Consider the following 21,563-nt stretch of genomic DNA (forward strand, 5'->3'; position numbering starts at 1 on the left):
GTAGACTATTCCACTCTGAGTAATCCTACGCTGTGCGCCCAAGATGGCTGCCGCACCTGGTACCTTGTGAGGGTGGAATACACAACCCTTGGAAGTTATTACCCAAAATGCCTACACCAATCATGCATTATGCTTTCTGTGTGCTTAAGGTTTTCTTTTATGTCCGTGTTGCTTATCTATTGCTGTATTACTTAGATCCGCTGTATTGTGTGCATTGCTTTTGATATCTGTAAAGCGACTTGAGTCCTGTTGGAGAAAGAGCGCTATATAAATAAAATTATTATTATTATATATAATTTAGATATGGTTTCGATCAACATGTCCGAATGTCTGCAAGAAACCTTTTGGTGCTTAATAGTGTTGATTAGAGAGGCCAATATTGTGTAGTACTAAATGATAATGTAGCCGGTTACATACATGTCAAATAATGACATAAGAACTTTTACATAATATATTTATAAATGTCACAAGGTGGATTTGGTTTAATTGCACTATCGAGGATTTGTCCACATTCGGATGACTTTATAACTATATTTGATGCAACTCACACCTAATATATTGCTTCATCTTTATGGCTTCCATCTGTGCTATTTAGCTTTATTTATACTGTATCTTCAGGCAGAGTTATTATTGTTTAGTTGTTTTGCATTATAAAATAGCATCTCTCTGCTATTTACATTAGATATTGTTGTATCCAGATAGTAGCTGTGGGCTTACCCCTGATTCCGCGTGTTGCGTGCGATAACGGGTCCGTATTTGGCTGATTAAAACGGTTTGTAATAGGATACCGCGATAATGACCATCGGTCATTAATTGCGATATCCTGACATTTTCATCTGCCAAAATGGCATTGCAGACAATTGGATACCCCCCTTTTGTCTTGGATCAAGATAGCAGACATAAACGATTCTGCTTACTGATGTAAATACTCAGCTGGTAAACACAGCAGAAAGAGACGGCAATATTTTGTAAGAATTGCAGGGAGGTATCAACTGTACAAGCAAGATATATTAAATCACCAGTTACCAGTGAATGGGGAGGACATAATAGGGTATGAGAATCAGAAAGTGAGAGATTTTGGGGGTAATTCTGAGGTGATCTCAGCAGGAACTTTGTTAGCAGTTGGGCAATACCATGTGCACTGCAGGGGAGGCAGATATAACATGTGCAGAAAGAGTTAGATTTGGGTGGGTTATTTTGTTTCTGTGCAGGGTAAATACTGGCTGCTTTATTTTTACACTGCAAATTAGATTGCAGATTGAACACACCACACCCAAATCTAACTGTCTCTGCACATGTTATCTGCCTCCCCTGCAGTGCACATGGGGGGTCATTCTGAGTTGTTCGCTCGTTGCCGATTTTCGCAACGGAGCGATTAAGGCAAAAATGTGCATGCGCATGGTTCGCAGTGCGCATGCGGTTTGTATTTTAACACAAAACTTAGGAGATTTACTCACGCCCGAACAAAGATTTTTCATCGTTGAAGTGATCGTAGTGTGATTGACAGGAAGTGGATGTTTCTGGGCGGAAACTGGCCGTTTTATGGGAGTGTGCGGAAAAACGCAGGCGTGCCAGGGAAAAACGCGGGTGTGTCTGGAGAAACGGGGGAGTGGCTGGCCGAACGCTGGGCGTGTGTGTGACGTCAAATCAGGAACGAAACTGACTGAACAGATCGCTATTTGTGAGTAAGTCTCGAGCTACTCAGAAACTGCTAAGAATTTTCTATTCGCAATTCTGCTAATTTTTCGTTCGCAATTCTGCTAAGCTAAGATACACTCCCAGAGGGCGGCGGCTTAGCGTGTGCAATGCTGCTAAAAGCAGCTAGCGAGCGAACAACTCGGAATCACCTCCATGGTTTTGCCCAACTGCTAACAAAATTCCTGCTGCGATCAACTTGGAATTACCCCCTTTGTGTGAGTTCTCTTGTTTTTTAACATGGCATGTTGATTTTGCCATGTAAATGATTGCCAAAAAAACAACAGGAGAACTCTTACAAAATCTCTTACTATCTGATTCTCACACCCTATTACATTCCCCCTATTATGTCAGATCTGTTTTCCTAAAACAAAATACATTTTTTTCTTAAAGACGTCCAATAGTCTTAAACATATCTTACCAATGGTCCCTTTTTAAGTGGTTCAAGTATAGTGCAAGTGACTGAATCCTTGAAAAGAAATGAGAAAAGAAAAGATTACTTTGCATAAACATTTTTGTTTATAGTTTTAAAAAATTGATAGTGAATGAACACGTAGAATAAATAAATAAACTGCGTTGGTGTAACCTAATTAAGTATAGTGAAACATCAAGTAAATACAAATAAATGTAATTGATAATAAGACAGAGTTAACAATAAAAATTGTGATAAAGACACCTTTCACAGTGGATTAACCACATATAAGCAATTGATCATTGGCTAGATTAGCTCCAGTCCCTTAAGGTAATAAAAGTAGAAGTGAACAGATTGCTGTGTGAACCTCAGTATTCAGTAGCAAGTTGTCTATAGTTTGTTAATATAGTATAAACTGTACAAAGTAGTCAAGGGAAGTGCATAAAAATTAGAGATGAGGGGGTTCGGATTTACTCGGTTCTTAACGCCAGAATTAGCGCAAATTCTTTTTTTCTGGATTTTTCTTATTGGCTAACCAAAACACGTGACGTCCATGAGTCAATAAGGAATTTCGGGTAAATCCGAGTAAATCTGAGTAAAACCAAACCCGCTCATCTCTAATAAAAACTAACCTTTTATTTGCAGCCAGGAGAGACATATAAAAAGGGCCAGATTAAGCCTTGTTGGCTCCTGGTGCAACTACTGTTAATTGTGGGGGGCCCACCAATACAATTGGCACAGCCTCTCCCCCTTTTGATGTCTTTAGTATGGCTCTGCATTACTGTAATAATAATAATAATAATAATAATAATAATAATAATACAGATATAAACACATGGCAGGTGGCAATTATGGGGTATATTGGTGGGCACTGGGGCCAGTGAGGGTGGCTCTGGGCAGCCAGGTGCCATCTTGAAGTGGCAGGTTGCTGGCTGGAGTACCCCATTACAGCTTAATTGCAATGAGCAGGGGAAGGGCAAAGTGTGAACACACAAACACAATGTAGAGGGCCAGGAACCAGGCACTAGTGCATTACCTGTTTGTACCCTGACAGGTATTTTTTTGTTGTGATTGGGGAGGATAATGTCCTTGGCCACCATCCTCCTTCTGTTAGAGCTGCTGTCTGTTACTGGACGTTCACCGAACATCATCATCAGCAGCCTGGACTGGGAGAGTGGGGAGCCAGGCACGAGAATGGAGCGCGCAACAGATCCATCTGAGCAATGTTGAGGTGAGCCTGCCAGGGAATGTACAGAGTGGGCCAGGTCGGGGCAATGATAGCAGCAGTTTGGGGGCCCATATAAAAAGGGGAATTAAAAAGATAAAAAGTGGAAAATAGAAAAGGAGGTGCTAGGTAGTAGAGTGAGATCTCCCAAAATGCACAATTTAGGTTGAAATATGCAGGTTTGCTTTGCTTTTAATAATTTCATATTGTGGAGCCATCTGTGGACATTATATATGATTCCACACTGGGACGCCAGTGTCAGAATCAATTGTTGTTCTCTGTAGAGAGCTTCTTTTACTTAAGATATCTGATCTGCATTTTAGATACATTGTATGCTGTTTAAACAGCACGTTTATAAAGCATAATACAGTGTTTCTGTTTATATATACAAGAGGTGAAAACCTCTGGTTTTTAAACTGCCATATATATATATATATATATATATATATATATATATATATATGTATTGTTTGTTCTATATATTTTGTTTTGTGTCATTTATTGTTTGATAAAATATTTTTTATTTAAAAAAGGTCAAGCATCATTGAGTCAATCATTCTACTTGCTAGACTGCACTTAATCAATTAATTAATTCTAAGTGATTTTTGGTGCGCAGAGCATTTTTTCCCTTTTCTTGTGCTTCAATTAGTTGTTCAGCCTAACCAGCTGTTTTGCTCAGCAGCCCATTAGGTCACGATTTTTATTGATTACCATCTGGTAAATTATCACCATATATTGTATTTCAGCGCCAGATATATATACAGTTTGAGATCTATCTCTAGCTGTATGTGTTTATAATTTTTCACGTGAAATATGCAGGTGTTTATTTATAAGCCACAATAAATTGACATATAAACAGTATTAGTAAAAAAACTTTAGTTTAGTTTTAAATAGGCAACACGTTTAGGCCAAAGCCCTTTTCAAGCCAGCCTTCTCCATTGCTCAGATATAGAATCTGTTTTTGAGAGCTTCCTTAAACGATTTTGTTTTTTAACTTTTGTTTAAGAGTGTACAAGAGGGGTAGTTGGCTCCGTTGAACTGGAATATTTTTAGCCTAATAGCAAATGGGCTTGTTGCACATAAAGGAAAAGATAGCATGGACGCAAGTGGGTTATAGTGTTCTAAAGTGTACCTAGCATAAAGTAGGTGCATGTACACTCAGGACTGTAGAGAGCCATGCTGGGTCACGTTACAGGCTTAAAAAAGGGGGCATGATGACACCCTTAACACTGGGGGGGGGGGGGGGGGGGGTTACACAGTGGAGGGCACCTGCTCCTTACTTTATCAGGAAGCGGGTCCCTCCTGTTCGGCCAGCACCACCTTCCCAGTGATATTTGACCACTGGAGATCAAAGACTCTGGCACAGTGCCAGAGTCTTTGCTTTCTATGTGCGGCACCATCTTCCTTTAAGTGATCACCGGGAAGATGGCGCTGCTGATGCCGACAACAGCACAAGTATACTGGGGGGATATCGGATCCAAGCCCTTCCAGCAGTTTGAGCCCGGGTAGTTTGTACCCACGCCCCCATCCCTCTCAACGCCATTGTGTACACTGTTGTAGCCAGGCAGAAAGCATATTGATTGTAGTTCAACCTCTGCATATGGACGACAGTACGCCCATTTTTTTCTGCAGTATTTTTAGGTGTAATTTACTACCATTTTGCAACCTAATGTGCACCAGTCCCATAATTTGCAGACTAAAATATAATCCTGTGTTATAGAAGTATATGTAGGTATTGTAATTCATTCCAGACAAACCATTTGATATTGAAAGCAATTTTAGTTTCTCTTGTGAATGTTATACATAATTGCAATATTACAACATAAACTGTAGATAAAGATTAAATCTAACCAGGGTTGTTTTAACTGAAGACACATCCAGCTGATCTTCACTCTGTGCAAAGAAATAAATAAATCTTACAACATGAATATAAAATCACCACTCTTCAAAGTGAAATTCTCCATTACACATTTTGTAGTATAAATGAGACAGGACTTTTTTCTGTTCAAAGTATTTTTTACATTTACAGTAAATGTCATGAGCCAGATGTAATGACGCCTGAGTTGGGCAGCCGTGCGGGATGCCAGCTGAACTTGGACGTTTTTTAAAAGGGCAATCACGTACAAGGCAAAACCATGCCTTGAAGGTGATTGCCCCTTTAAGAAATCGTCAGAACTCGGGCATCATTTGGGTTGAGTATGCGTTACCGCCGATGGGGATCCCAGCGGTCAGCATACTGACCACGGGATCAGCCGGTAATGTGACCACCGGTCACATAACTACATCCACATCATTACATCTGGCCCCATATCTCTATGTAAACAGAATAAGCAGGTTTAAAAGGTGAGATTCAATGCTGAGAAATGGCTACAGTGATTTGCAATGGTAGGGCAAAGGCACTTTGTGGGCAGGATAATTGCTAATTCTGTTTGGCACCCCATGGAGGCACACAGGAAATATATTAATGTTACTGTACTATATTGTACGGTGATGTGTGCATCCGAACATTGTGATGATACATCGATAAATCAATATCTCTGATCAGGGATATCTCGATGTATCATCACAATGTTTTGCTGCACACATCACCGTAGAATATAGTACAGTAACATCACTGGCTAAGTACAGTGCACATGCATGACCAGCCAGGCATGGTCATGGCTCATGTGGGCACGCCACGAGTCACTGTGGCTTGGCCTTGCAGTACGCCCCTATCTCTCTGTATGCTGGGCGGCACAGCTGTGCACCAGGAGGTGGAGCTGCTCATACAGCCCCTGTCTCTGTGAGCCAGGCAGCTGAGCAGAGCGCCAAGAAGCCGAGCTGCTTGGCCTGTCCTGGTCTCTCTGTGTGGGCAGACCAGGCCCATCAGGCCATCGGCCATTCTGGCATAAGTGCCAGCTGAGCAGTCCGGCCCGGTCTCTGATAGAGAAAACTATACATGATCTGGTAATAGCCATTTAGATCTTTAACTGTGAATGACATGAAGTTAACTAGTTTGGCAACATATGGAAAAAATGTTACTGTTCCTTACACCACATAAGAGTTTTTTTACGCCGCCGTTTAACTGTAAGACAAAGAGAGAAAAAAGTTATAGTTTAACTTAATATGACACCTCAGAGAAGTAATTACACATATTTAACAAAAAAAGCTAAATACTATTCAAAGGTTAATATGCATACAGTGCATCCGGAAAGTATTCACAGCGCTTCACTTTTTCCACATTTTGTTATGTTACAGCCTTATTAAAAAATGGAATAAATTCAATTTTCCGCTCAAAATTCTACACACAATACCCCATATTAACAACGTGAAAAAAGTTTTTTGAGATTTTTGCAAATTTATTGAACCCCCCCCCCCCCCCCTAAGAAATCACATGTACATAAGTATTCACAGCCTTTGTTCAATACTTTGTTGATGCACCTTTGGCAGCAATTACAGCCTGTAAGTATGGTATTGGCCTGGTGATGAGCGGTGCCTGGTTTCCTCCAACATGACGCCTGGCATTAACGCCAAAGAATTCAATCTTTGTCTCATCAGACCAGAGGATTTTGTTTCTCATGGTCTGAGAGTCCTTCAGGTGCATTTTGGCTAACTTCAGGAGGGCTGCCATGTGCTTTTTACTAAGGAGTGGCTTCGGTCTGGCCACTCTACCGTACAGGCCTGGTTGGTGGATTGCTGCAGAGATGGTCGTCCTTCTGGAAGGTTCTCCCCTCTCCACAGAGGAATGCTGTAGCTCTGAAAAATTGACCATCGGGTTCTTGGTCACCTCCCTGACTAGGGCCCTTCTCCCCCTCTTGCTCAGTTTAGATGGCCGGCCAGTTCTAGGAAGAGTCCTGGTGGTTCCACACTTCTTCCATTTACGGATGATGGAGGCCACTGTGCTCATTGGGACATTCAAAGTAACAGATATTTTTCTGTACCCTTCCCCAGATTTGTCCCTCGAGCAATCCTGTCTTGGAGGTCTACAGACAAATTCCTTTGACTTCATGCTTAGTTTGTGCTCAGACATGCACTGTCAAGTGTGGGACCTTATACAGACAGGTGTGTGCCTTTCCGAATCATGTCCAATAAACTGAATTTACCACAGGTTGACTCCAATTAAACTGTAGGAACAACTCAAGGATGAACACTGCAAACAGGATGCACCTGAGCTCAATTTGAGCTTCAAGGCACAGGCTGTGAATACTTATGTACATGTAATTTCTTAGTTTTTTTATTCTTAATAAATGTGCAAGAAAAAAAATTTTTTTTTCACAGTGTCATTGTGGGGTATTGGCCCTCATTCCGAGTTGTTCGCTCGCTAGCTGCTTTTAGCAGCATTGCACACGCTAAGCCGCCGCCCTCTGGGAGTGTATATTAGCATAGCAGAATTGCGAACGAAAAATTTGCAGAATTGCGATTAGAAATTTCTTAGCGGTTTCTGAGTAGCTCGAGACTTACTCCTACACTGCGATCAGTTCAGTCAGTTTCGTTCCTGGTTTGACGTCGCAAACACACCCAGCGTTCACCCAGACACTCCCCCGTTTCTTCAGACACTCCCGCGTTTTTCCCAGAAACGCCAGCGTTTTTCCGCACACTCCCATAAAACGGCCAGTTTTCGCCCAGAAACACCCACTTCCTGTCAATCACACTACGATCACCAGAACGATGAAAAAACTTTGTTAGGCCGTGAGTAAAATAACAAACTTTTGTGCTAATTTACTTGGCGCAGGCGCACTGCGAACATTGCGCATGCGCAGTTTGATACTAATCGCTCCGTTGCGAAATAAACTTACGAGCGAACAACTCGGAATGACCCCCATTGTGTGTAGAATTTTGAGGGAAAAAATGCATTTATTCCATTTTGGAATAAGGATGTAACATAACAAAATGCATCTCAGTCATGTTGGGCATCTTGCGCTCTATGGTATACAGATGCTAGGTGTATGAGGTATTGAAGGGCAGCTTCGAGAACACAATTCAAATGTTCTGTTAGTAGCACTGCTTTTTTTTCTGGCGGTGCCCGGGGGGTACGCAGTACCGGGCAGCACTTATTTTTTGTGTCATTTTTCATTCTTATAACTAGTTTCATAAACAGGACAAAATCATTGAAATCATTTTAGACATGAATAAAATAAGTGTCTGCACAGTTATCCACAGAGTGGAAGTTACTACAAATCAGGGGCGTCTTAAGAGAGGAGGAGGCCAATGTGCAGTCTCCATCTGGGCCCCCTCCATTCTAGCTGCCTAGCCGGCAGTGCAGCGAAACTCTGAACACTAGGGTCACTAGAGACTGTAGCCCTGTACCAGAGTACAGTGCATATGCACAGGTCTCAGGGAAAATAGATGCTGCATAAGTTTCCTGGAGACCAGCGCACCACTACTGGTGCTGATGCGGGACTCCAGAAGGATATGTATTTTAAAAAATGGGTGCATTGTGTGCAGTGTGTGTACCGCACACCTTGCAACCATTATATATACACCACTGCTTCTAACCTTGCTTCAACTTGGACTATATGCATATGTGCTTATGTCATGTGCATGCATTTTCCTGGACTTATGATGTGTTACTTTATAAATTTCCTTTTTAGTTGTTCATTGCAACAACAGCTTTAATCCATGTGGTATCTGGCAGATGTAAAATTGTTCTCTTGACTATAGTAATATAGAAATAGTGTATTATATACAGGGTCAGAGTCTACCATTTTATGTAGGATAGGTGGACACAACTTGTGTATGCACTGTGCACACAAAAAAACAAACTGGCCTCTAGGGATTGCGTTAACTGTATTTCCCTAGGAACAAAGGTTTACCATTACATTGGATGTGATTACAGAAGTTGGAGAGATACTGGGAATAGAATATTCAGGAACTGGATGAGGTGTATGTTGCTGGAGAGATTGTGCTGAGTTGAATATGGAAGATGGAGACATATGGTACCCTGCCACTGGAGTCCTTCTATAGGGTATTAATGGAAAAGTCCATACCCGGTTACCGTGACAGATTGATGTGAACTGTACAGGAACAATGCTTTAGTCTGTATGTGTGTGCAAGATTTCATCTTCCTAAAATAATAATAATAATAATAATAATAAAGTGAAAAACATCTCAAATTACTGCTTAAATTAATGTTAAACCTTTTAAGTTCTTTAGAACTTCGGAGACTAGGTGGCCCCCAGCCATTCAGGTACAATTACTATACCGCCACTAAATTCCCTCTTCCACCACTGACTATAGTTGTTTATTTGTTATAATATGAGATCCTTTCAAATTGAAGAGCCCCTTTGTTATTGTTAGCACAGTGAATATACGTGCTGGTTATGTATGAACATTTGGATCATTTCAACTGGTATCGAAATGAGAAATAAGGACGGTGGGGACTGCTCAGACATGCATTATCTTCATGTATACATAGACAACTATACAGTACTAGTGACACATAGCCCTGTTGTACTGTGTCACCCCTACATGGTTCAGAGTTGAAGTCCCAGCAGGGAGATGACACTAGTGCTAACTGCTATCACTAGCCAGGTAGGGGACTGAAGAGGCCATGTTCAACCCTGTATTCTATCAATCAGACTCATGGAAAAGCACTGTCTTTCTGAATGCCTCTATGTTATGTCACCTATGTATGGTGAGTAAGCATACTACAAACATGTATGAATATTTACCACGCTGTCAGTTGTCTTTGTAACCACGGCCTAAAATGAAACAAATAAAAAGTGATTAAATGCAGATGTTCATAGAAACTACACACATTTATGGGAAATGTCAGTAAACCAGAGGTTCCCAAATGCGGTCCTCAAGGCACCCCAACGGTCCTGGTTTTAAATGTATCCATGCTTGGCCACAGGTGACTTAGTTAACACCTCAATTTGATTTAACCATCTGTGCTGAGCCATGGTTATACCTAAAACCTAAAAACGACTGTTGAGGTGCCTTGAGGACCGCGTTTGGGAACCTCTGCAGTAAACTGTAATTTCAATAACCATAAAATAATTAGAATGTACAGTATATAAAGGTGGAGCAGGGTTAAGCAACATAAAACATTGTGATCTAGTAGTTTGACCTAAATTCATCCCCATATATCCATATACAGCATGTTGTAGGTGAGAGGGTAGACACAGTGAGGTTATAGCATAAGTAGCATAGACTATCTTCTGCGTACTATTATGCACCAGCTGACAACATAGGTTTCAAACAACCTTAGTTCATATAGAACACTGAAAATTAAGTGATACTTAGGTCCAGAGTTGTAACTAAACATTTCAGTGTCCTGTGCCAGAAAGAGTTTTGTTGCCCCACAATATTTTAAATAGGGACAGTGTGTGCCGAAGGCGCTTACCCCCCAAAAAGGGTCATGATCTCATGGGGAAGGGGCATGGCCACACTACAGTACCCTCAATTCACATTATGCCATACAGTAGTGCCCCTTATACACATTACACTACACAGTAGTGTCCCTTATACAGGTTACCCCATACACTAGTAGTGCCACTTAGAAATTATACCACACAGTAGTAGTGCACATTACACATTATGCCACAGAAGTGATGCCCCTTACACAATATGCCATATAGTAGTAATGCTCCTTACACATTATGCCACATGGTACAACTCCTACTACACATTATGCTACACAGTTCAATTCCCCCCTTCACAGTATGACAGATTGCCGCACAGTACAAATCCCCCCTTACACGTTGGGGAAAATGTAATATGGTGTGAGAATCAAGAAGTGAGAGAATTTAGGAGTGTTCTCCTGTTTTTTTTTTTTTTGAAAGTGGCAATCATTTACATGGCAAAATCAACCTGGTTTTGCCATGTAAATGATTGCCACTTTAAAAAAACAGGAGAACTCTAACGAAATCTCTAATTTCCTAATTCTCACACCCAATTACATTCCCCACATTGTGCCACCTAGTACAAATCCCCCCTTACACATTTTGCTGCACAATACTGACCCCCTCCTTACACAATATGCCACATTGCCACACAGTATAAATCCCCCTCTTACACATTATGCCATATTGCCACACAATACAAATCCCCCTCCAGATCTCTCTCACCTAAATACTGCACTTACCCATTCACTGATGCTATCCTGCCTTATAGAGCTCCTCACTCTGAGGAGCAGGTCACTGTGGGAGGATGGAGAGCTCCCTAATGATGGGAGCTGGGGAAAGCTGCGGTGGTGATCCTAGTGAGTTAGGCTACAGCTGCTCAGCCAGGGTTTCCGGAACAAGAATTGAAGACAGTGCAGGAGATGGGGGATGGTACGGAGCACAAGGGGCATGCTGCTGCAGCGCTGCCCGCTGTAGCTTATAATAGTAGCAGTGCACCCAGCAGAGAAGGAGCAGGGTGCACCACTACTGTTATAAATTGCAGCGGGCAGTAGTCAGCAAATAGTGGCGGGCTGGCAGTGCATACACATCGGTGATCGTGGGGTGGAGGTGGGTCCACCCAAAGGGCATGTACTCTTTGTATAGGTGCACAACCCTAGTTATGGCTCTGCCATAGGTCTTAGGTACTGAGTTAGGTGTTGTCATAGAACAGGCTCCAGCAGAAGACTAGTGGATACATTTAGACAATCTTGTGTTGTGCTTTCAAAACTCTTGTATTGTGCCCTTGCCACTTAATTAATAGTTGTGGGTGCGGCATCCTCTTCTCTGTCGTTGTGTCTGTCTGTTTTTTTCAAGTCACAAAAACATATGTTCATGAAAACTGCATCATTTTGTAATGGAAACTCCTAGAAATAACATGCACTTTGTTTCATCTCAATGAAGCTTAATCTGAGCAATAGCAAAAGCTACATTTATTGGCATCATCAACGCAAGAGATACTGAAAGTTAAATCTCTTAAAAAAAATGTTATAGAGGGCACTAAATTGACAGGGGGCCTTATTCAGACGTGGATGGAGTTGCTGCGCATATTGCAAAATACTGATGTTTGGTACTTTGCACATGCGCCAGACATATAATGTGCATGTGCAGTACTGGTCTGCATCGTAGGATGCGGTACTGCATCAGACAGTCAGTGATTGACAGTCTAATGTTGTTTAGGGGAAAAAAGGGGGCGGCAACGTAGGCCTCTGTTTCCCAAAATGGAGGTGTGTCTCCACCGTTGTGGGGGAGTGGCAAGGTCAGGATCTCCGTTGGAAGAGAAGATATTTTCTGTGCTTTTTGTTTTATCTGTAGCGGACGCCTGGCACGACCCCATGGGTCACATAGCCGATGGTGGTGCAGATGATCTGATGCTGCTTCCTAGGACACAGCTTGTATCACTAATGCAAGTAGGAGCATGATGTCTCCTGCTGCATTACCATATTAGTGCTATCGCTGCTGCTTCCATGTAAGCTGCAGTGATAGCACCTCCTTCCACATCTGAATCAGGCCCAGGATGCCGTAGAGGAGAAACTTCTCAAATACCTCTAATTCCCAGTAAACATCTGCTTTCCTCTGCCAATTAACAAACCACAATGTCAGACTCCACATCCTCACCCCTCCCACCACTCCAATTTTCCTATATTCTTCCCTCCCTCTCTCTTCCCCTCACCCATCTGCCACTGCCTCAACACAGCAGAATAACAGTGCGTGGGCGTCTAGGCTGCAGAATCAGGCAGAATGTGAAGGTCTGACAAGGAGAATTGCTATAGTGACCCATCACCACTGAGAAACGAATATGTTATTATAGGTTGGGACTATAATGCCAGCGGTCAGGATCCCAGAGGTCAGCACACCAGCCTTGGGATCCCAGCCAACAGAATGTCAGTGGGGGGTGGGGAAGCGCAATGAAGCCTCTTGTGGGCTCGCTGCACTCTCCATGTAGTGGGCTCAGTGGCTCACTGCACTCACCACAGGTTCAATTCCCTCAGGTTCTGTCAACACCAGATGGCCTAATGATGCAATTCTATGGCAATTGTATCATTTTTGCCCTACCCCTTTTGAAATATGCATGAATTGTGGCATTTTACCACACAGGGTTTAATGACGCGACTGGTCCATCCCACCCCATCTCCTCTCCAGGCTCCTCCGAGAGGAAACTTCAAATCTAGGTAAGTTTGTGTAACAGGTGTATTGCTGTATTGCTGGTGGTCACATGACTATAGAAAAGATTTGCATACCTGGATGTTTTTCAAGCATTGATCTTGTAGAAGGGGGTTTAGCTGTAAAAGATCACATATTAGGAGGAAAAACATATCATAAGATAACAATTGTTAAAAATTTGTAGTAAAGTAACAATTACACAGAAACACAATATATATTCTGTATCTTTAAATATTTGCTAATTACTGTTAGTTGTATTTTGTCACAACCATTAAGCATTTGCACAAAAATTTGGGCACATGGTTAATTTTGGACATTATCCATGATCAGTAACAGCCAGTGAAGCCATAACACAGTGGAAGATCATTTTATTCCAACGACTTGTAATAGGCATGCAGAAACAAAGTTACGTGTTTAAGTGCAATCAGTAGCATCAATTTACATTATGCAGAGAAAGAAAATAAATATTTTGTACAAAAAATAGTAAGTACAGTATTTAAAAAAAATCAGTACATCATTCTTACCAGGTTGCAAACAGCATCAACAACATTTGTAATGAATTCGCCTGAGTTCTAGAGAACAATGAAATATAATTAATTCATTTTTAAAATACTTTTATTTAGTAAAGAAAGAGAGACAGGATCATCAATAGCAGGTCTAAACCCAAGTGTGAGAAGTGGGAGTTGCCAATACCCCATGGTGGTCACAAAGTACAAGCAGCAGACTGAGGGGGGTATGTCTAAAACATTCTTGTGGGCATGGTACTGCCTTCTATTCACTTGCAGGCCCCCAGAGGGATGTAATATGAAATACCAGTGTATGGGATCCCGGCGACCGACACCAGCATGTCGATGCTCAGAATCCCAACTAGGGTCAGGTAAGTAAGCTTATCCTTACCCTCTTACCCTAACCATCCCTTCCCGCAACATAAACCTAATCTTCTCCCCCACAACTCCCTGTGCTGACTGAACCTAACCCCCACTCCCTGCATTCTAACCCTAACCCTCCTTGTGGGTGCCTAACCCTACCCCCCCTCCCTACAGCCTAACCCTAACCCTTCCTTTCCTGCAGCCTAATCCTAACCCCCACCCATTGCTAAACTCTAGAATTCGAGATGTAGCCGGTCAGGATTCCAGTGTCAGCATTCCAGAGTGATGTCAGCATTTTGGCCGCGTGTCAGGATTCTGGCACCGGTTTTTCGAGTGCCCGCATCCCGATCTCCGGCATCCTGACTGCACCCCCCTCCCCCAGAGAAGTCTTTGCCTGGGTACTTTAAAGCCACCATCCTTCTCTGTTGCCCTGTGTAGAACTAAAGGGACGTATACTGGAACCCCTTCATTAGGGAGATACTACTGACAGATATTGTAATGGTTGCTTTGTCTGATATGTCAGACTGGAAAAGTTTTGAAGTCCATCCAGAACTAGGGCACAATACATTAACTGACAGTTGAAAGGGGTTAGAGAAAACTCTGAGATCCAGCAACCTATACAAATTTCACACATATGTTTGGGCAGGTTCATCATAAGTGCAGCACAGAACTGTCTGCAGATATCCACCATGTCTTGTGAGATCCCAGTATCAGAAAAGAGTATGTTTATTGTTACTTCAGAGTTAGAAATTTAAATATTAAAATGAGATTGTTAATAAATCAGTCTACAAATAGTTAAAACAGTTTACTTAGGTGTATACTTATATACAATGTGTTAATTAATATCACCCTAGCCACAGTATTGCTAACATCTAACAATTTATGCATTGAGCATTTAATAGCACCAGATACTGGCAAGGTGTTCCTAGGAATTTGGAATTGTTGATTAGACAGCATCCACCATATTCTCCACCAATTACATAATCTTCCATATACATAAAAAACTTATATATTATAATGGTCATGGTGATAGATCCAGTTGGCCTGGCTAACAAAAATCAGCCAATCAGGAGCAGACCCTTGATTTGCTAGGCTAAACCAATCACCGGGCAGTTATTAGAACAACTGTATTTCCTATATAGTTAATGGATGTTTTATATACTGTATATTTCTTAATTTATTTTACCATTTAGACTAATTACAACATTATTTGTGTAAAAAGCACTAATGACTTATTAACTTTAGTCTATAAATGAAAATAATGTAAATATAACTTACAAGAGCTTTCTCCAAGCATGAAGAAACATGATCTGCGATTTCTAAAACATTATCTGCAGTGTCTTCCTAGAAAACAAACAAACAAACAAACAAACAAACAAACAAACAACATATTCATATTTGTTACTGAGTAAGCAACTTTCATTTAATTTCTCAATACAAATCTGCCATATTTTGTTCAGTGTTCTAGAGATGAAGGTGTAAGGAGAGATGTGATATAGGGGGATGCGTATCAAAGTCTAGAGAGTGATAAAATGGAGAGAGATAACGTACTAACAATCAGCTTCTGTCGTTTTACAGGCTGTGTTTGAAAACCTTCCTCCAGTGTATTTCTCTCCAAGCTTTGATGCATCTCTCTAACAGAGACACAATACAAGTAGTTGCATTATGGGTTCTGAAAATAAGTGTAGTAAATTACATACTGTATATGGGTGGTCTCCAGTATGCCGGCTGTCGGGATCCCGGTGCACATTATACCGGTGCCGGGATCCCGACAGCCGGCATGCCGACACTCAGGGCCGTTTCTTGGGGCAGGCGAGCAGTGCAACTAACTGTGGATCCCTGTTTCCCCCTCCTATTTCCCCCTGAGTAACCCGCTCGGGGGGCGGAGTTTCACGGAATGACACGGTTGCGTCGTTACGTCATGACGCAACCCCGTCACTCCGCGAACCCCCCCCCCCCCCCCCCCGAGCGGAATACGGAGTGGGATCCAAGTTAGGAAGAGGGAAAGGCCGGCGCGAGGAGCGACTGGTGAGGTGGGCCGAAGAGCGGTAATCGCCTCTGTAAGTATTCTCTCTCTCTCTCTCTCTCTCTCTCAATGTGTAAAATGGAGGCACCTGCCGTAATGTGTGAAATGGGGACTCTTGCCTGCCGTAGTGTGGGGATTTAATGTATCAAGGGCATTGCAGTGTGTGGTATAATATGGTGCAGGGGGCATTACTGTGTGGGGCTTAATATGGTAGAATTTTTTTTCCTGTGGTGGTCGTGATCTGTTGGAGCAGGGTCAAAAACGGGATTGTGAGGTAGTCTTTTCAGACGAGGTCATGCCCATTTAGATGAGGCCACGCCCATTTATATGAGGCCACGCCCCCTTGTCGGGTGCGCGCGGAAGTTTTTTTATAATCTAGGTGTGTGCCTGTAGGGGGGGTGTCACATTTTTTTATGTCATGGGGCGCATTTTTAAATCTCGCACTGGGAGCCAAATTGGCTAGAAACAGCCCTGCCGACACTTATTCTCCCTCGTGGGGGTCCACGACCCCCCTGGAAGGAGAATTAAATAGTGTGGCGCGCGTAGCGCGCCCCCGTGCCCGCAGCGTGGCGAGCGCAGCGAGTCCGCAAGGGGCTCATTTGCGCTTGCCACACTGTCGGTATGCCGGCGGTCGGGCTCCCGGCGCCGGTATGCTGGTCGCCGGGAGCCCGACCGCCGGCATACCATACTACACCCCTGTATATAGCTTCAGTAAAATAGCATTACTTCAATGCATTTCCCACATTTTACACACCACATTTACAGACTGATTTAAGAAGCATACAGACTAGACACGTTTAATCTGATTACACAAGTTCTCTCATTCTTAATTGTACCATCATGCTAAGGATAAGCACTTTATATGTACAATATTGTTTTGACTTTTAATTACGTTTATTTTCTGTGTGCTGAACATATAGGGGTGAATGTAATAGCCTATGAATTGCAGGCATTGTCAATATCCCAGCAAGTTAGGCTGATGTTTAAAAGTAGCAATCATTTAAAATGCAAGGTTTTGCCTTTTCAATGATTGCCACCTTAAAACACCAGCCACTTTAAAGCATTGCCAGGATGTCGGCAATGCCACTACAAATACCCTATAGACTCTTCTTTTAATCACATGACAGGGTGAGAGGGGCTTGTGGCAGACCTGGCACTGTGGCAGACCTGGCAGAGGAGGCGCTGCGGGCCAGGGCAATGTACTACCCGGTGGATTGTCATCCCGCCAGTTGTTTGTTTACCAAACTGCACTGTCCACTCCATCTCTGCAGTGCTCTGCCTCATGGTGCTCTGGACCATCAAGGTGTGCATGCCCATGAGTATTGATAGACGCCGCCGGGGCAATAAGAGAAGGGGCTTACAAAAGGAGGCAGAAGGTAGCAGGCGCTTGGCCAATAGATTTAGGGTATCCCAGCTGTCTACGCATATGTACGATTAATATCACAATGCGGTAAGAGCTGCCCCTTGTTATACCTGCACCACCAGGTAAGAAGGTGTGCGGGGTGTCCTGCATCTCCTAGCACTAGGAGGAGACGTCTGCACGTAGTCGCGGGGCTCCTCCTCCCTGCAGCTGGAAGGACAGCTGGCTGTGTTGTGGGGAAGGAAGAGGTGGGTGGTGGGGGGACCGGGAGCACACCGGGAGCCTGCCAGCACGCAGGTGAGGAGGGCCTGTCTGAGCAGCGCTGGGTGGCAGAGAGACGGCAGGATGCGGAAAGTAGCCCATAGGCTTCTATAGGGTTATGCCAGAAAAGCTGGCATTACCCTCCACATCATTAAGCAGGCGGCCGGCAGTTAGTTAGTTTTTTTTTACCGCATTTTTCCTTTAGTACATCCAGGCCTCTATGTCAGGCAGACATGAAGGCATCACACCAGGAAGCAGAAAATACACAGCTGCTGTTATGCAAATATGCTTGTGTGAAAAATAAAAATTCTCTGTATTGGTGTTGTTGTGGATGCACTATGGACACTCCGCAGTTCATTAGACATAATCAGAGATTTGCAGGCTCTGTGAACCCCTTAATCAACAATCAAGGCTTAAGGGTGGGTCCCTTCTACTGTCCAGCTCATGCCAAGAAGGTCAGAGCACAGCGCATAGCCATAGCTGCACCACACTATACAGCAGTCACATGCATAACTGCATATGCATCCTATAGACTTTATCAGCCATGTATATACATGGATGCTGAGGGAAGGTTACGGTGCAGAAACAGCCTGCAGAGCCTGTACTCAGAAATCCCCCAACTTCCTCCATCCCCACTATATGTGATCATGGCTTAGAGGTGCTCGCATTGCCCTTACAGGATATGCTGCTAGTATGGTAGTACATGGAGGAGGGTGAATGAGTCCTCCATTCACCATCCCATCAGGAGGAGCTGTCCCTCTGTACTGGGTGCTTCTGCAGTGCTGCTGTCTGTGCATAGAGCCTGGGAAGCAGCAGTGAATTCACCACATGCTTCTACTTCCTGGACATGCCCGGGCGAAAGCGCCACCTGCTGGTGCATGTGCAAATCTCCTCTCCACCCTTCATGCTCTTCTATAATTAGTTTCCATCCATGGTCAAAAACAGGTGCAAATTACTAGTATATTTTTAAACTTACCAAGTTAAGTCCAGTAACTTCCTGGATGGTACATTCATATGGTTTCTGTTGAGTATCAAAAATGAAATGACATTAAAATATTTATATTGTATATAAAATGATCATGTTGTGAGATGACAGCAGTTTAGAGTGTTGACTTCAGAGCAGTCAAAGCTTAAATAGGAAACTTAGAATACATGCACATACTGTATATCAGTTTTGAGATAAAGGAGCATATTTTACCGAGCCTACCTTCAGTCTTATGTAAGGAATACATTAGATACCTCAACCTTCTTCGCATCGTGGTACGGGATACTGGTGTTACAAATGTGTATGGGTGAATGAAGACAAACAATTGGCTCTGTCAGTCAATGTCTGTATGCATATAACACCTGGGATCATTGGTCAGTGATACTCTCTAGCACTAAAATCATCTAATTAGATTCTGACTGATGGTATTTGATGTTTTCAGTCCAATTTCACGTGAAACAGCCAAACTGGACTAATATTCTATCACTTTTGGGGCTAAAATTACAATTTCTACACACTGACCTATTTTAAATTAGGTTACTGCACACTGATGCTTTGCCTGCCACCAGCTCCTGAAACATTTGCATATATGTCTATGAATGTTACTTGTTATTATTTTTGTATAGCGAACATTTAAAAAAAAAGTTAAGCTGTTTTTAAGCATGTCCTTGATTATTGCTGATGTCCTCTGAAGTAGCAGTGCTAGTCTTGTGTCTTCCCAGCTGTGCAGGCAGGGCGTGAACATTCCTTGCGCAGAAATGTTCCTAGGGCCTTCCTACCTCTATGTCTGTCTGTCTTTGCCCAGTTTTATTCTATAACTGTTGTTTTAATTGTAAAACACAACAGAATATGCTGCACTATATAATAAACTGCTAATACATAAATAAATAATATACTGTCCTAGAGCATCCCATAGGACATTCTGCGGCAGCATGTCACTGATGCAATATACAATATTTTTGTTATCAGACTTAAATGGTTTGTGACCACCCCATATTTATCAAATCATTTTAAGTCAAGATCTACTAAGAATGCATTTACATATATCTCAGCAAGGTAGAAATGCATTTTTCTACTCTAAAATGAATGCAGGGACGTCCTATAAGTCATGTAAATTACCACTATTTACCTTTATGCTCTATCTATTTCAAGCATACTGTGAGATATACCCCGCAGCTCATTACCCGCAGCCTCCAATTCAATTAGCGACTTTACCCCATATGTTAAAGCACAGAGGAGGACTTTCTCTCACAGCTTCAGGAGCTGTGAGGAAATGTCTGTGGGAAAAGGCACTCTCTGGGGATATAACACATGGGGAAACCCATACATTCTGCAATTTATGCAGAATGTATGGGTTAGCGGATATCATCCCTGTGTTTACAGTACAGGTTAAAGGCTGTTTTTTTTAATAGCCCCATAGAGCCATCATTTAAGGCATATATATAGTAAGACCTCATTAGTGTATGATATGGATTAAGCTGCTCATAGAATGTTCATGAAACCTAGCAATCAGGGGCGTCAGAACGTTTTATGTTGGGGGGGGGGGGGGGGGGGGCAACATTTAATCCCAATTTTTCACCCCTGGAGCCACTAGTGAGGAGGTGGTACCATTGGAAGGAGGTGGAGCCTCTTGTGAGTACGTGGCCTGTAGTACCAGGGATGGAGGCACTACAAGGAGTAGAAAGACTGTAGGACCGCAGTAGCTGTGCAGTGCCCTGCCAGCTTGGCGCCTGGGAGCACACTATACATCATGAAAAGGCTGCCGCTGCTCTGTCTCTCCCTGCACTGCACGGAGGATGCAGTGTGCGGTCTTCCACCTGACCGCACATTGCTCCTCCAGTACATCGGCACCTCTCTCACACTGCACAGAGGATGCAGTGTGCGGTCTTCCACCTGACCACACATTGCTCCTCCAGTACATCAGCGCCTCTCCCACACTGCAAAGAGGATGCAGTGTGCGGTCTTCCACCTGACCGCACATTGCTCCTCCAGTACATCGGCACCTCTCTCACACTGCACAGAGGATGCAGTGTGCGGTCTTCCACCTGACCACACATTGCTCCTCCAGTACATCAGCGCCTCTCCCACACTGCAAAGAGGATGCAGTGTGCGGTCTTTCACCTGACCACACATTGCTCTTCCTGTACAGTGGCGCCTCTCTCATGTTTGGAGGGCGTGCTGCCCCCTTTCCCTCCCCGTTCTGATGCCTCTGCTCGCAATATAAAGTTAGCTGAATAAGAGTTGGATATGTAAGGGGGTAATTTAATTCTGGGTATTGGTTGCAGTTTTGGAACAGTAAGTACATTGCATCCACCGGCATCACATTTTTTGTGATGCCGGTGATTTCTTGGCACTACTGTACATGTCTAATATGTGCGCAGCCAAGCATTGCCAGAATGCCCAGCAGAACATCCCTAATGACATTTTTTGATGCAGAACATCAACTGAATGTAGGGATGGGCAAAACTATTCTACAGCATGACATAGAAGCTTAACTGATACCTGTTTATAAATTATTTATTCCTGCATTTTACTGACAGCTTAAAATCATTGCTTTTGTCCCAATTTTTTAATTATTAGAACATTGTTATAAATATATTGTATTTTATTAAGTCTATGGAGTCTATTCATGAAGCAGTTTAGTGGGGAAATGAGCCAGTGGAGAAGTTGCCCATGGTAACCAAACAGCATTGAAGTAACATTTC

The 21,563-nt window shown here is 42.9% G+C and overlaps 1 protein-coding gene across 1 annotated transcript in view; it reads right to left on the reverse strand.

The window, feature by feature from the left end:
- The window catches only part of LOC134956769 (uncharacterized), a 69,577-nt gene that overhangs the window by 36,942 nt on the left and 11,072 nt on the right, over window positions 1-21,563 (reverse strand). The window contains exons 5-12 of the mRNA XM_063938731.1: window positions 18,850-18,894; window positions 15,505-15,570; window positions 13,882-13,929; window positions 13,435-13,476; window positions 9,983-10,012; window positions 6,364-6,396; window positions 5,184-5,225; window positions 2,117-2,164 (exon numbers count right to left, since the gene is read on the reverse strand). Of these exons, the coding sequence (XP_063794801.1) occupies window positions 2,117-2,164; window positions 5,184-5,225; window positions 6,364-6,396; window positions 9,983-10,012; window positions 13,435-13,476; window positions 13,882-13,929; window positions 15,505-15,570; window positions 18,850-18,894 (354 nt within the window). The remainder of the gene's footprint in view (window positions 1-2,116; window positions 2,165-5,183; window positions 5,226-6,363; window positions 6,397-9,982; window positions 10,013-13,434; window positions 13,477-13,881; window positions 13,930-15,504; window positions 15,571-18,849; window positions 18,895-21,563) is intronic.

Source organism: Pseudophryne corroboree, chromosome 9 (assembly GCF_028390025.1).
Source record: "Pseudophryne corroboree isolate aPseCor3 chromosome 9, aPseCor3.hap2, whole genome shotgun sequence".
NCBI lineage: Eukaryota > Metazoa > Chordata > Amphibia > Anura > Myobatrachidae > Pseudophryne > Pseudophryne corroboree.